The 14,967-nt window shown below is 49.2% G+C and overlaps 1 protein-coding gene across 5 annotated transcripts in view; it reads left to right on the forward strand.

Annotated features, from left to right (window-relative positions):
- The window catches only part of NBEAL2 (neurobeachin like 2), a 158,310-nt gene extending 146,249 nt beyond the window's left edge, over window positions 1-12,061 (forward strand). For all 5 annotated transcript variants that reach the window (XM_031960582.1, XM_031960562.1, XM_031960568.1 and 2 more), the window contains 14 exons: window positions 337-467; window positions 809-918; window positions 1,158-1,275; window positions 5,148-5,245; window positions 5,343-5,459; window positions 5,902-5,991; window positions 6,106-6,215; window positions 6,375-6,547; window positions 6,654-6,748; window positions 7,763-7,879; window positions 8,022-8,180; window positions 9,153-9,301; window positions 11,046-11,181; window positions 11,275-12,061. In XM_031960582.1, the coding sequence (XP_031816442.1) occupies window positions 337-467; window positions 809-918; window positions 1,158-1,275; window positions 5,148-5,245; window positions 5,343-5,459; window positions 5,902-5,991; window positions 6,106-6,215; window positions 6,375-6,547; window positions 6,654-6,748; window positions 7,763-7,879; window positions 8,022-8,180; window positions 9,153-9,301; window positions 11,046-11,181; window positions 11,275-11,376 (1,705 nt within the window). In that variant the 3' untranslated portion in view covers window positions 11,377-12,061. The remainder of the gene's footprint in view (window positions 1-336; window positions 468-808; window positions 919-1,157; window positions 1,276-5,147; window positions 5,246-5,342; window positions 5,460-5,901; window positions 5,992-6,105; window positions 6,216-6,374; window positions 6,548-6,653; window positions 6,749-7,762; window positions 7,880-8,021; window positions 8,181-9,152; window positions 9,302-11,045; window positions 11,182-11,274) is intronic.
- Window positions 12,062-14,967: the final 2,906 nt, after the last annotated feature.

Raw genomic sequence — 14,967 nt, forward strand, 5'->3', positions numbered from 1 at the left:
TGTTCTCACAGGACTCAGTTTTTCCATTTCTTCAGTCCGTGTTTTTCACAGATCCCTCATTTTTCGTGCACTTGGGCACATGTAAGTCTCCCAGGAATCTTCCATTTCGATGGTTCTGGGCTTCATAGGTTTCCCAAGACTTGGAGCTGGCAGGGACATTAGACATAATTTGGTCCAGTTTCATTTTTCACACAGGAGGCCCCACTGAGGCCCCGGGGAGAGCTGGGGTTCAGTTCAGGGGCTCCCACTCCACACCCACCCACTCACCCATCCCCCAAGTCTGTCCTGACCCACTGCCTCCGTGCACCTCCCAGAGCCCTCTGTTCTCCCCTATAGGTTTGACTGCTCAGACCGGCAGTTCCACTCTGTGGCAGCTGCCTGGCAGGCCCGCCTGGAGAGTCCGGCTGATGTCAAGGAGCTCATTCCTGAGTTTTTCTACTTCCCTGACTTTCTAGAAAACCAGAATGGTGAGGGAGACCGGGGCTGCGGAGACCCTGATAGAAGGGAACAGTTGAACTCAGATTAGAGAAGAGAGAATGGAGGAAACAAGGACAGTGTTAGAAAAATTGGGATGGGGTGCAAAAGTATAGCTGTGGGATGGGAGGGACATAGGACTGGGGAACAGGAGTGGGAAGGATATGGGTTCTGGGGACAGAAGAGAAGGTGAGGGCTATACAATTTAGGGGCAGGGAGGAATACAGGACCTAAAAGCAGGATGAAGAATGGGAGGGGTGTTACGGGTATGGGGGACAAAGGAGGATGAAGACGGGGGCCCTGAAGACCCTCCCTTACCTCCTGTCCCCTCCAGGGTTTGATCTGGGGAGCCTTCAGCTGACCAATGAGAAGGTGGGGGACGTGGTGCTGCCCCGCTGGGCCCGTAGCCGGGAGGACTTTATTCATCAGCACCGAAAGGCCTTGGTAAGTGGGGGTAGTCCATGCAAGTATAGAACTCTGCGAGGGGACTGGCTGGGACAGAGAGGGGCTTACAGAGAGTAAAGTAAGTTGGCCGTTCACCCGTGCATCATCCCCATGCATCACCCATCAGTCCATCCCAGGTCTCCTTTTCCTCTCTGCCCCCTCTCCCCTAACTCCCCCAGCTCAGTGGGGGGCCTGTGACTGCAGTGATTCCCCATGGTCATCCCCCCCTTTTCCCCCAGGAATCCGAGCATGTGTCTGCCCACCTCCATGAATGGATCGACCTCATCTTTGGCTGCAAGCAGCGTGGGCCTGCCGCTGTGGAGGCCCTCAATGTCTTCTACTACTGCACCTACGAGGGTGAGGGCAGGGCTTAGCTCGCCTGCTGTGGCTCCCCTGGGGGGGCAGGGCTGGGAGCGGGGGCCAGGGTCTGAGTCTGGAGGGGGAGAGGCCCCAGGCGGGCCTCAGCTCCTGCTGCCCCCATGGGCCTGGGAGCAGGAGCCTCAGCCTTGACTTCAGAGGGATTTCACCCAGCTTTTGGGTCGCACAGTGAGGGGAGGAGATGATGTCCACAATGTGCAAGATATTACAGAGATAAAAGGAAAAAAAAGTGTCCCTGTCCTCAAGAAAATCACATTCTACTATATTTGAACACTTCAGCACTGGCCCCATCCTAGTTATGTGACACTGGGTAAATCTTTTCACCATCCACTCTCAGCCTCAGTTTCACCATCTGTTTTATGGGTATGATGATCTTCGCAGGTCTCATCCTCTTGGAATATTTTACACAGTCCAACACACATTCTACCTTCTTCAAAAAGCATTCTCTGATTTCTTCAAATCTCAACTACTCACTTTAGTATGTGATTCTAGTCTGACTTGAACTGTTTTCTGTCTGGGCACTCCCAGGGGACAAGGATGGTCTCTTACTCTTCCCAGATCCTTCTCAGATAAAAATTACTCCTTAGTCATTCCTTTCCCCATCTTGGATTTATGAAGTTGATTTTTTTTCTGAGTCCAAATATTGGATTTCACAGTTATTCTTATGAAATTTTACATTAGATTTGATCCAACATCCTAGTTCGTCTAGATTTTTTTTAGAATCCTGTCTCTGTCACCCTCTCCTGTACATACATATATATCATCTCTCCCATCATATAGCTGTCTGGTACTTGAATATTTGATAAATATATTGTCTATGCCTTGATCCAAGGCATTAATAAAAATGTTCAGCAGCACACAGGGCCAAACACATTGAACTATTCTGTGCTATGGTAAATCATTCAACAACTTCTAATCCAACTAACTATAAAGTATTGTCTAACCTGTATCTCTCCATCTTTCCTACAAGACAGTCATGAGAGATTTTATCATGTTCAGCATTCCCTTAATCAGTCCAATTACATGGTCCAAAAAGCAAGTAACATGTTTATTTGGAGGGGGAGAGGGTTGATGCCTTTTATCTTCACATGACAGACATTTCAATCCGTGCCCAGACTGAACCTTCATTTCTGATAAATAAAAACAATTAAGCAACAAACATGCTATAATGATTACCTCAGACAGTGTATGTGATAGTCTATTCTCATAGTCCTTTTCTTTTTTGGTGCGACTTGTTCTTGATAAAGCTACGTGGACTCTTTGTGACTGCCACTTCCTTTTCTAGATAGTTATTAATCATCTCTTTAGTACTTAACATATTCCAGAATTTTTTCATTAACCAGAGCTCTGTATCCAGTAGTTTGCTGATTCTGTAATTTCTACAAATTATGTAATTATTTTCTGGAAATCAGGACATCTGCTTTTCTTTAGTATGGAGATGCTTCTATTTTCTTTTTACATTTCAACTGATTATCAGATTTTTTTTTTAATTGTGAGTTCCAGATTTTTTCTCAATCTTTCAACAGTCACTGATGGTGGGTGGGCAAACATATTTGCTAGTTCTTTGAGTACCGCGGGATATAATTCATAGCGACCTGGCAACTTGAATTTGTCAAATGTAGCCAGGATCTTCTCATCATTTATCTTGGATTTCAGCTTCTTGCTAACTTTTTTTATTCTGTTCTTCCCATACCAATCACAGGTCTTTTTTGGCAAAGAAAATTGAAAAAAAAAAAAGATGAAAAGTTCTGCAATTTATCATCTCTCATCCCATGTGCCCACATTAGTGGTCTCTAGCCTTTCCTTGATACTTCTCTTTCCCCAGTACAATGGCAAAACTCTTGAATGACTTCCTTATCTTTCCTTGACAGACCTCAAGTCATTCTGAGAGTTACTACTTCTCATTTTATTCTTAGAGAAGTAGCAGAATATTGAACTTTTGTATTCATCCTGTATTAGCCTCTCATCTTCTATGGATATCTTAAATTAAGACCAAAATTAGTCGATGAGTTCTTTCTGTATCCCCCTTGGTCTTTTTAAACAATACTCCCTTCTCAAATAAAAATTGTTTTTCTTGGTTTCTTCAGAGTTTAATTGTGATACCTTATCATCTCTCTTGGGGTGATATCCTCTGTTAAACCCATGATACCTTTCATCATTCTAAACATTTTGAAATCTGTTTTTCCCAAATCAAATGAATATGTCGTATCCTTAGCCCAGCTTTTTTCTCTATTCATAAATTATAACATAAAGTAATTAGTTTCTTCTTAAAGTTATTATCATTTCTACCAAAGTAACCAGTTTCAACAACCATTTACTCTATTTCTTCTTTCTCTCCTGGTAGTCTGTAGAATGCATTAATGACAATGTCTCTTCTCTCTCTGCCTGAATCACTCACTATTCACATACCTTCTGTTATGCTGACTCTCTCTCGGATTTCCTCACGTGGCAATATCTCCATAATGTATAGCCTTAGTCCATTTCTACTCTCTTCCTGCCTTCTCTGCTCTTTTATGTGTGAGGTGTATATATACTTACACATCTTTCATCTAGTAATTGTTATTCTAGAGAAACCCTTGTTTAGGGACCTACAAGCTGCTGGGGAAGGGGGGCATTATCTCAGTCTTTCATTTTTCCTATAAACAAAGCCAGAATACAAGAAGGAAATTTCAGATAAATGGAAAGAAGGCTCTCTGGTTTTCTTAGAGGCAAATATGTTGATAAGATTGGTTTTATCTTGTGTCTAAGGGATATTCATAAACATTTCATTATACATTTGATCATCCTATGGTAAATATCTGCAAAAAGAATATCACTTTATCTTCAGACTTGTTGCAGAGGATGAGAAGGTAGAGAAATTCTGCAAAGAAATTCTGAATTTGTGTAAGATTTCCTCGAGTTCCATATTACTCTTCCTCTCCCCAAAGGAACAAACAGCTGACATACATTATATAAATACAATCATGTTAAACATTTCTACATTAGTTATGTAGTGAAAAAATAATCAGAACAAAAGGGAAAGACCAGTAGAAAGGAGAAGAAAAAGTGAAAATCATTTGCTTTGTTCGCCATTCAGTCTCCATGGTTTTTTCCCTGGATGTGGATGGTATTTTCCATCATAAGACTCTTGGAATTGTTCCAAAGTCTCTTCCAGCTCTAACCTTACCCTCTTAATGTGACAGATCTTGGGAGCTTCTGCATTAGCCCCTCTATGTGTCTGAGAAGATGGTAGCTTTCTTGCTCTGTTCCATTCACAGCTGCTTCAGGCTCCAATCACCATGACTCACCGGCTCTTTCTTAGACCTTGACAGGCTGAACTCTGCCCTGACAGCACCTGTTGATTCCATCATGGGTCCTCAGAAGGCAAGCAGCTGTTGCTGCTTCTTGGGGGAGGGCCTGCATATTTCCCACTTAACCCCGAGTGTTCAGTTGTTCCATCTTCTCTTTCTTTTCTGGGTCATATTCTACTACCCTTCATCCCCCTAATCCAAGTCAGAATTCCCCTCTGCTTCTTAAAATCTCTTTCTTTATTTTCGCGTTGAAGTTCTTTCATTTTTTTAAAAGAAATATTTAACTTTTCCTCCATAACATGAAGAGTAGAGATGTGTTCTCCTTCTCTTGTAGCCCGTACCTGCCCTTAGCAGAAAAAGAAGCGTTGTTTAATCTGTAGAGATCACAGCAAATTTCCTTCAGCTCTCCATACTTTATGGAACTTAGCGAAGATAATAAAGTCAGCCAAGTCCCCGCTGTCTGCCCAGTATTATTTCACCCTCCATAGCCCGTGTTCTGAGGTCTTTTCACCTGTGAAGTCTGTGGGTCTGTGGATAACAAAGTGTCTCCCAATCCCTTAGGGGCCGTGGATCTGGATGCCGTGGCAGATGAGACAGAACGGAAGGCTTTGGAGGGCATCATCAGCAACTTTGGACAGACCCCGTGCCAGCTGCTCAAGGTGGGACCAGGGCTGCGGGGAGGGCTGTGCAGGGGAAGGGAACAGGACCCTGAGATTTCACACAGGCTTGCCCTGACTTGGGGGGCTGTGTCTTCAGGAGCCTCACCCACCCCGACTGTCCGCCGAGGATGCTGCTCGTCGCCTGGCGCGCCTCGACACCTATTCGCCAAATCTCTTCCAGAACCTTGACCAGCTCAAGGCCTTCTTCGTTGAGGTGAGCGGGATCGGCCAGAGCCAGGAGCTCATGGCAAAGGACAAGCCTCAGGCTGAAGTCCAGACCAGAGGCGGCGGCATGGAAAGCGCTTTGTAAACCTTGGTGTGCCATATAAATGCCATCGTAGTATGATCGTTTCTGGACGTGGCCCTGGTACTGTCGCATGATATGGCCTTGAGCCCTTCATACGTCTGGGCCTCTGGTTAGGGCATTTGGAAGAATAAAATGATTTCACAGATTAGAAAGCATTTTAGCAAAATTTAATATGTCCTGAAAAAATTCATTTAAAAAATTACCTGGCTATAAATAGTGCTTGGTGAAGGCAACAGAATAAGACTATCCTGCAACTCTCCCCAGCGGTCCGGGGAATCTCGAGTGCTTCTCTTGTCATCCCTGGGTCTGGCTCGGCGAGGAAGTATAGGTTGTGCTTCTTGTGCCACAGGACATCGCCGACGGAGTGCCCCTGGTACTGACTGTAGTGCCCCACCGGCAGTCCCATTCCTTCATGACCTCCGGATCTTCGGACTTGCTGGTAAGTGCCACTGAAGTGGTCTTCTGGGATCCCCGGCTCTTCAGGGCCCCCCCCCCCGAGCTGGTTCTTGCTCTAGATGGAGGTCCACACGTGTTTTTCTTGTCCTTCCCAAAGGTGACCGTGAGTGCCAATGGGCTGCTGGGGACGCACAACTGGCTGCCTTACGACCGGAACATCAGCAACTACTTCTCTTTCAGCAAGGACCCCACCGTGTCCAACGCCAAGTAGGAGGGGGCCAGACGCGGAGTGGGGGGGTGGGTGTGGGTATAGCCTGGCGCTGCCAAATACAAAGGAAGGGGGCTGCGGGGTGGGGGACGGAGAAGGAAGGCGGGAGGGAGAGTCCACGCTCCAGCCTCGCATTTGGTGCTCTCTTCCCATCCTAGGACACAGAGACTGCTGAGCGGCCCTTGGGCACCCGGTGGGGGCGTGAGCGGCTGCGCCTTGGCCGTGGCCCCAGATGGGAAGCTCCTGTTCAGTGGTGGTCACTGGGACGGCAGCCTTCGGGTGACCAGCCTGCCCCGCGGCAAACTCCTGAGCCAGCTCAGTCGCCATATTGGTATGGAGTGTCTTGAGCCAGGAGTGGGGGTGGGGGAACAGAGAGGGATAAGCCCATGGCCAGAGGTTGATCAGAAGCCTCCATCCACCTTTGTGTTTGTCTGCAGATGTGGTGACCTGCCTTGCGTTGGATCTGTGTGGACTCTACCTCATCTCAGGCTCCCGGGACACAACTTGCATGGTGTGGCAGGTCCTGCAACAGGTGAGCTCCCTAGGGCCCAGGGGACGGGAACCGGACGGCTGCAGTAACTGTGGGAAGGGGAGGCAGACCACCCTCTCTCCTTTTTCTTTCTGGTTCTTTCTCCTCTCTGTCCTTGGTTTTGCTTTGGGCCTAATTGGTTTGGTTCATTCTATCCCGTTTGCCCATTCTTAAGCCCCAAACCATTTTCCCCCAAATCCTTTTTCATTATAGACTTTAATTGACATTAATAAACACAAATATTCCTATATACAAAGAAGAGAAAAAGATGCTTACATATGAAACCATGAAATATATGTCAATGTAACAGAATAGTATGCCGTATTGCTCTGCTTCTTTGTCTCTTCTGGACTTTTTTCTCTTCTGTGTATTTTTAAATGTTACAGTGACTCTCCCTTTCTCTCTCCTTCCTTCCTTCATTCTTTTCTTTTTCCTTTATTTCCTTTTTGGCTTCTTTCCCTGCCTTTCATGAGGCTCAATCTACCCAGGGCAGATAACTTTAATTCACAATATTTATTACACAAGCAAGTATCACTTTGGGCACAAGCTGAGGTGACCCGCCTGCACTAGAAGAATGTCAAACAATATTTGTGAGATCTGAGAGGAAGTAACTAAGAAGATCCAGGAAGGCTCCCTGGAGAAGGTGATAGCTGGATTTACCTTTAAAGGCCAAATCTAGGAATATAACAAGTTAAAACAGGCCTAGAAAACAGGGTAAGCTAAGGCAAATGGCAGGAGGGCATAAGGCACAGAGTTTCAGGGTTTAGAGCTCTGACTTAGCTGCAGTGTATATTACACAGAAGGGAAGTAATGTGGCTTAAAGCTGGAAAGGTAGATTGGTGGCCCTGCATTGTAGGCCTTGGAAGGCAGTGGAGGGGAGCTGAATAGAGGAATACTGGACCAAATAAGCATCTTTCTCTTGCTGCTCCCTCTCCCCCCAGCTCCCACCTGTCCTCTTCCTCCTTATGGAGGACTCCTTTCTTTATGATGGTCCTAATGCCAGCTTATTCTCCCTAGGGTGGCTTGTCAGCAGGCCTGGCTTCAAAGCCAGTGCAGGTCCTGTACGGGCATGAGGCTGAGGTGACATGTGTGGCCATCAGCACAGAGCTGGACATGGCTGTGTCAGGCTCCAAGGTGAGGCCGGGGCCACAGGTACTCGGGACCACAGCAGTATCCTGTTTTCACCTTGTTTTTGGTGGGGGGGTTGCAGAGGTTTCTGTCCCCGACCCTGGTCCCCTGGCTCTGAATCCATTTCCTGATGTCTCATTCTCTCTAGGATGGGACAGTAATTATCCACACGATCAGGAGAGGTCAGTTTGTGGCTTCACTACAGCCCTTAGGGGGTGCAGTACCTGGACCTGTGGCCCATCTGGCCCTGGGGCCTGAGGGTCAAATTGTGGTGCAGAGCTTGGCTCAGGAACGACCAGGGGCCCAGGTATATATGTATGTGTGTGTGTATGTATGTGCCTGTGTGAATGAGAATGGAACACTGTGGTAGGAAATAAAATTTTAAAATGTTTTGCATGATTGAACATGTTTAACTTTATCAAATTGCTTGCCTTCTCAAGAGAGAGGAAGAGAGAGAATTTGGAACTAAAAAAAAAAATCAAGTTTTAAATTCACAGCAGAGAACAAAAAAACTTAGAAGAAAGCACAGAAAAGCAGGGTAGCTTTGAAAATGATGTGTAGTTTTTATTATGTAGTTTAAAAAGTCTGAAATGGAAATGGCTTTGTATTGAATCCTAACTTATGTTGTGCTATGGCCATAGAAATTTTTTTTCATTTTTATTATTTTTAAAAAATTATTTATTGGTCTTTGACATTTATTTTATAAAAGTTTGATTTCCAATTTTTTCTCTCCTTTCCCAAGATGGTAATTAATCTGTTAGATATACACAACTATGAAATGTTCTTTTTTTGTTGTCTTTTTGTATTTAAGTTCAAGATAACTAAAAATAAAAACAAAACAGATGTTTAACATTTTTACATGTAATTGGAAAAACTATTTAAAAGGGAACATCCTGGAAGAAGGGGATTAAGATCGTTTTTTGTGGGGAGGGGGGAAAACAAGGCAATCAGGGTTAAGAGACTTACCTAGGGTCACAGTGTCAAGTATCTGAGACCAAATTTGAACTCAGGGCCTTCTGACTCCAGAGTCAGTGCTTCATCCATTGGGCCCTTAGCTGTTCCCACCTGAAACCTTAACAGTGAGGGAGAAGTACCCTAATGGAGCAGAAAGGGATAAAGACAGGTGGGGAGAGCCCAGGATAGAGGAGACAAGCTGTAGATTACCAGGGGAATGGAATCCCTATCTTAAGGTTTGGGGAGGGAGGAAGAAGTCAGTTGGGTGCCTGGATCAGTAGGGGATAGAGGTTAGGCTGACTTTCCATCCTTCTTCCTGCCGTAGATGAGCTACTTCCTGCACCTCTACTCAGTGAATGGACGTCTGCTGGCATCGCAGAAGTTGGAGGAGCAACCCACAACCCTGGCCCTGACTGATACCTTTGTGCTGTTGGGCACAGCTCAGTGCAACCTTCACATCCTCCACCTGCACAGGTGAGGTCTCTCCCTCCCCCTCTGAGTTTCCTTTGGTGCCTAAAGTTCCCTTTCATTCTTTCATTCAACAAAACACAGATTAAGTCTCTAACCTGTGAAATACCTAGGGCTTGGGCCTAAAATTCCTAAACGTGGGCTAATTATACTATTGGTGTGTTTCCCCCCAAAAGGGGAAGACTGGTTCCAATACACAAAGACACATCCACACGAGCATGTGTGTCGGGCTGCCCAAGGGGATTCTGAAGCAGAGCTAGCCAGCCCTACGCCAGCCTGGGGAACACAGGAGGGCATATTCAAATATTTTGTACTGAGTCCTCCTTCCCTTTCCTCTCCCCATTTTTGTTTCCATGACCTTGGAGCCACTTCTGGTTCCTACTGGGCTAGATTAAATGTATGTTGAATTTATTCATTCGTGCCTCCCGGTTTGCTGGGCACGAGGACAAAGCTCTTGTGCTTCTGGATCTTGTAGATAGCAGGCATTTACTAAGTATTTGTCGAATGGGTGGATCAGTGGGTTGATTAAGTCTCTACCAGGCCCTGTGCCCTGCTCCGGGGGAGTCCTTGCTGTGGTGGAGTTCTTTGAGCCCAGGGACTGTCTCTTGGTTTGGGGTTTGTTTCTGTGTTTCTTTGTAGGGCCAGATTTTGGCACAGTCCTGAGCTCAGGAAAGGTCTAGGTTTGACCATAAGAAGACCAGGTCTTCTGCCAAGAATGCTGTTCTTTCTCTGTCTTTTTCAAGGTGTCTTCTTGGCCTGTAGCATTGAGAAACAGGCTCCACCTCCCTTAGCTCGATCTACTTCTCCCGGGCCAGGGTCTGTACCGTTAGCGGCGGTCCTAGCTACCAACAGGACTGTGCCAGGGTGAAGGGGCCAAGAGTCAATCGCAAATCACTAACCAAGTCTGGCTTCTGACAGCACACAGGCTAGCTCTGGGATCCTGGGAAGTCACTTCACCTCAATGCCCCCAACCAATACCCCAAGTTACCAAAGAGCTGCTGTTGCTGTAAGATGAAGTCACAGCTGGGACTCCCCCCCAAAAAAACAACTCGCCAACAGACATACAAGGGTCCACTTTTGATCTGGGCCTCTATAGCTTGGATTAGTGAAAAGGGCCCAGGACCTGGAGGCAGGTGTGTTAGGGATGTCTGGGACTGTGGCTGTCCCTATAAAAAGAAGTACTTTCTCCCTCATGGGGTACTTGTGCTCCATGACTCTTAAAAAGCCACAGAAGTGTGTGTGTATGGGGGGGTATTGTGGTGATGGCCGGCTGTCCTAGGGCCTCTCTCAGCCAGCTAATCAGAGAGGCTACTTCCTGGGTTCTCTTCTACCCCTTTGGGGAAAGTCAGATTCCAGAGCTGGAAGTTGTCATTAAGGCCGTTTATCTGACCTTCTGTCCATCTTGACATAGACCAGTTTCCACGGGATCCCAGCCTGGGCGACCCTGCCTTTAGATGATGTTCCCAGTTCTAGGGCTAGCTTTAATGACTCAGCCACTTTCCTGGGTCCCCCTCTGGTAGACAATTAACTCAGTTTTTTCCACAGGAATTTGAGTTGATAATAAACAGACTACCTCCCTCTCCTTGGGTCACCATAAAATTGTAATCCCTACGGTAAAAGGTTCCAGGGTGCTGCTGGGCTTCTCTAACCATGTACCGCCCGCCCTCCCTTCTCCTGCCCATTCCCCGCTGGGGGTCCACCCTGGCCGGGGGAGCCTCTGAGTCCTTTGTTTTCTCCTGTCACTCCTCAGTCTGGTCCCAGCGGTGCCCTCACTGTCCATGAAGGTGCCCATCCACAGTGTGGCAGTGACCAAGGAGAGGAGCCACATCCTTGTGGGACTGGAGGACGGGAAGCTGATAGTGGTGGGGGCTGGACAGCCCTCGGAGGTGAGGGGGAAAACCCCAGGGGTCCCTGGAGTGGGGGTCGGAGGAGGAAGGCCGGAGGACGAGCCTGACTTCTCTTCCGCCCTCCTCCCTCAGGTGCGGTCCGGGCAGTTTGCCAGGAGACTGTGGAGATCCACGCGGCGGATCTCGCAGGTGTCTTCCGGAGAGACGGAATATAACCCACCCGAGGCAAAGTGACCGTAGCCCGGCCGTCCGTCCCCTCCCGGCCGTGCCGGCCCCCCGGATCCGGGCGCTCTGGCTCCGCCCCCAGCCCGTTCCTCCTCCGGAATGGGGCAGGAGAACTTCTGCACTGGCCCTGGGCCGGAACACGCCGGCCCCGCCTCGCCGCGGGTGGGACGCCCGGAGGCCGGCCTGGCGCTGGTCTGGTCACCGGAGGGGAAAAGCTCCCTTGTTGTCCTCGGCCCCCCGGGTCGGGCTGGGGTTCGGCACACGCCTATAAATAGGCTTTGAGGATGGGGATGTCGTTTGCAGGTGTCATGCCCGCCCCTCAGCTCAGGGATTGGTGGGGGCCGGTATCCTTAGGAAAGCCCCCGCCCCCTGGCAGGTATGGAGGCGGGGCAGCAAGCCTCTCTCTGGCTGGACCAGGGAAAGCAGGCTACTCTGTGGGTGGGAGTAAGGAAGGGGGTGGTGAGGGGTGGTCCACCTTCCCCTGGAGAGCGAGCCCCTGGGCCCTGTCCACGTGGCAGCACTTTGCACAGCCCGGGGGGGGGGGGATGGGTTGGGGGTGGTGGTGTCCGGGACAGCCTGTCTTCTCTTTCCCAAACCCCCAAGCACAAAGGGGCCAGTGCCCGGTGCCGTGGCCTTAACCCTCGTCCCTGTAAGTGGCCTTCCCCCAACAATAAACTTGTCCTGTTTTTGTATCTGCCCGGCCTCTGTGTCTCTCTACTCCACACGGCCCTGCACCCTCCTCTCACCTACTCACCAGATGCATCACAAGTGCCCATATCCCCAAACTCAGCAGGAAGGGGTGGGGTGGGGAAAAGAAACCCGAGGAGGAAGATTGAACCTCAATAAAAACTTATACCCACCCTTCAGTCGCTCAATTCAAGTTTAGACTGCTGGAACTCAAAATCTTACACAAATGAATATCTTTACATGTAATTTGAAGTGGGGGGGGGGTAAGGGAAGAGACGGTCCAAGAGTTCAGCCTCATTTTATATATGGGGAAACTGAGGCTAACCCAATTTGCCCAAGTGCACCTAGGGAGTGACAGAGGCAGGATCTGAACTTAGATTCACTGATTCCAGATCTAGTGCTCTTTCCCTTGTGCCAGGAAGGCTCTTGATGACTGCTACTCACTTCTGATGATTCAAATGAAAATAAATGATACTGCCAGAAAGGAGCTAGAAATCATTGTTAAAGATGATCACGTCTTTCGAAAGAAATATTCCCTCAGAGGCACAGGTAGTACATTCCCCATTTAAAGCAAAGTGTTCAAAATACAAAGGTGAAGTTGGGGAGCTGATTAAGAAAATGGTTTCTGAAAAATGGATTTCAACTTCTAAGATCTATGGCTTAAAATTAGTGTGAGAGTGATAAAATGGCAGTCATGCTGACGATGAACAACCTATCACAATGAAACAGTTATCAATATGGTGATACATACCCTGTGTTCCAAAGGCACAGTAATGTGGGGCACAAAAGCACAACCACTGTCACACTGCGCCCCAATACACAACCGCCTCACTATTCGTGGGGGGAAAGGAGATGTGCGCCTTTGACTACAAACCTGACCCTTTGGCCCCTTCATTTTGAGGCCCTCCATCTGTCTGGCCAACGGACCCAGAAGTAAAGGTACCTACCCTCAGTAGTGCACTTTTGTTTGTGAGAAAGGCTTCTATCCTGAATGATCGCCTCCTTTGACCGACTGCTAGGTTCTACCAATCCCAGTTTATACTTTCTCTAGTTGCATAACCTGGGGCAAAACCTCTCTGGATTTCTCTTCCTTTGGGATCAAAAGTAATGGGACCCAACTAGCCTTTTTACCAAGCCCTTTCTTAAGCCTGGCGTTTTACAGCCCCCCTCTTCCCCCTTATTCTGGCTGCTAAGTTCTCGGTGGCTACGGAACACCTTCGGAGATCTTGAAAGGAGAAGCTCCAGGGCTGAATTAGCTCTTCCTCCCACCCCACCCCCCTCTCCGCTCCTTTCCTGCCCCCCCTACCCCAGTAAAAAGTTTTATGGTTCCCAGAGGCTCCAAAGTAGTCTGCCCCACCCCCCTTCCGGCCCATGAAGGGGGTGTTGGATCCGACACCCCTCCGAGATGAAAGGCTGCATGGCCCCTCTTTGGCCCTCCTCTCCGGAGGTGGCCTCTGCTTCCCCCCCCCCCCTTCCCCGTTGTCTCTCTGTCTCTTCCCTCTCACCCTAGATGTGTGGCATGGGGGGAAGGGAAAAAGAGAATAGGAAAAGTGGCCCTGGCCCTTGTGTGAACTGCCGGATGGGAAAGGAGGCTAAAAGCTATGGGTCTTTTCAAGGCCGTGTGTGTCCGCCAGAGCCTCGGTTCTGCAGACCAAGAACCTGGGTTCCGATCAGGACTGCAGTTGGGTGACCTAGGTGACCCGCATATGTCCCTTCTCTGGGGGATGGTGGGGGTGGTGAGGCAATGGGCCGAAGTGAGCTGCCCAGGGCCGCTGGGCCAGTTAAGTGTCAAGTGTATGAGGCTGTATTTGAACTCAGATCCTCCCGACTCCGGGACCGGGTTGGCCACTTCGCTGGCCCGGGGTCTGTTTCATACGTCAAAAGAAGGGAATATCCTTAGATGGCTCGGGAGGTCTCTTTATTGATCTAAAATAAACCATGGAGAGGAGGCACTTCCCATGCCTTTGGGCCTCCTTTGTTTCTTAAAAGTGAGCCTTGTGTCCCCCTCCTCCTCCGCCCCCCTCCCCCGGAAGCTCCCGGGGTCAGGGACCAAACTTTTTTTCTCTTTAGCTCGAAGCCCAGCGCAGGGCTTTGGGGGCAGGGGGAAAGAGTGGAGAATGCCAGTAATAAAGGGTGTCTCCAAAGACTCTGGGGACTCCATTTTGCTTCACGCTTGTCCTGCCAAGTTCACGAAGTGCCTGGTGAATGCGGGTGGGTGGGCGCCGTGGGCCTTGAAGCCTGCAGGACACAGCTAGGTTTCCATCCTTCCGCGGTCGCTGGAGACGGGAGACTGAGTTTCATTGCCCTCATCACATCAAATAAAGCGCTTTGCCAGCTTTAAAGACGGGCATGTGGTGGGAGGCCGCGTGTGCCAGACTTGGGAGGAGGGAGTGTTTGTGGTCTTACTCTGGACCCTCTTAAATACCACTCTAAAAATGGAGGCCAGCTGATTCAGGATAATCCGCCCGGAATCGCGGCGCAGGTACCAGGAGCCCCTGCCAGGAGGCTTCTCAGGTGGGTCCGGGAAAAAGGCCCGCGCTTTTCTCCGAGGCCGTCAGCGGAGGGAGGAGGGCAAGCCAGGGCAGGCGCTGCCCACTTGGAGAAGCGGGGAGCAGAGGCCCGGCTGCTCCCGTGTCCGCCTCCAGGGGACCAGTCTGGCTGCCCTGAGCCCAGAGGCCGCTCCTCCGTCCGGGGCCGCCAGGGAGCTCTCATCTCGCTCGAGCTCCGGGCGCTCTTTTTTACCGGAATGGGGAAACGAGTTAAGGGGCTCCCCGAGCCGAGCCGAGCTCCCGGGCCGCTGCAGAGGCCCTCCCTCTCGCACCACAAGCGGAGGCTCACCAGAAGGCAGCCAGCCTGGCGCGGCGTTTTTTTTTAAACAACTCCCCAAAGGCGCCTCCTAAGTAAGGCAGGAGG

The sequence above is a fragment of the Sarcophilus harrisii genome, chromosome 1 (assembly GCF_902635505.1).
Source record: "Sarcophilus harrisii chromosome 1, mSarHar1.11, whole genome shotgun sequence".
In the NCBI taxonomy this organism is placed as follows: domain Eukaryota; kingdom Metazoa; phylum Chordata; class Mammalia; order Dasyuromorphia; family Dasyuridae; genus Sarcophilus; species Sarcophilus harrisii.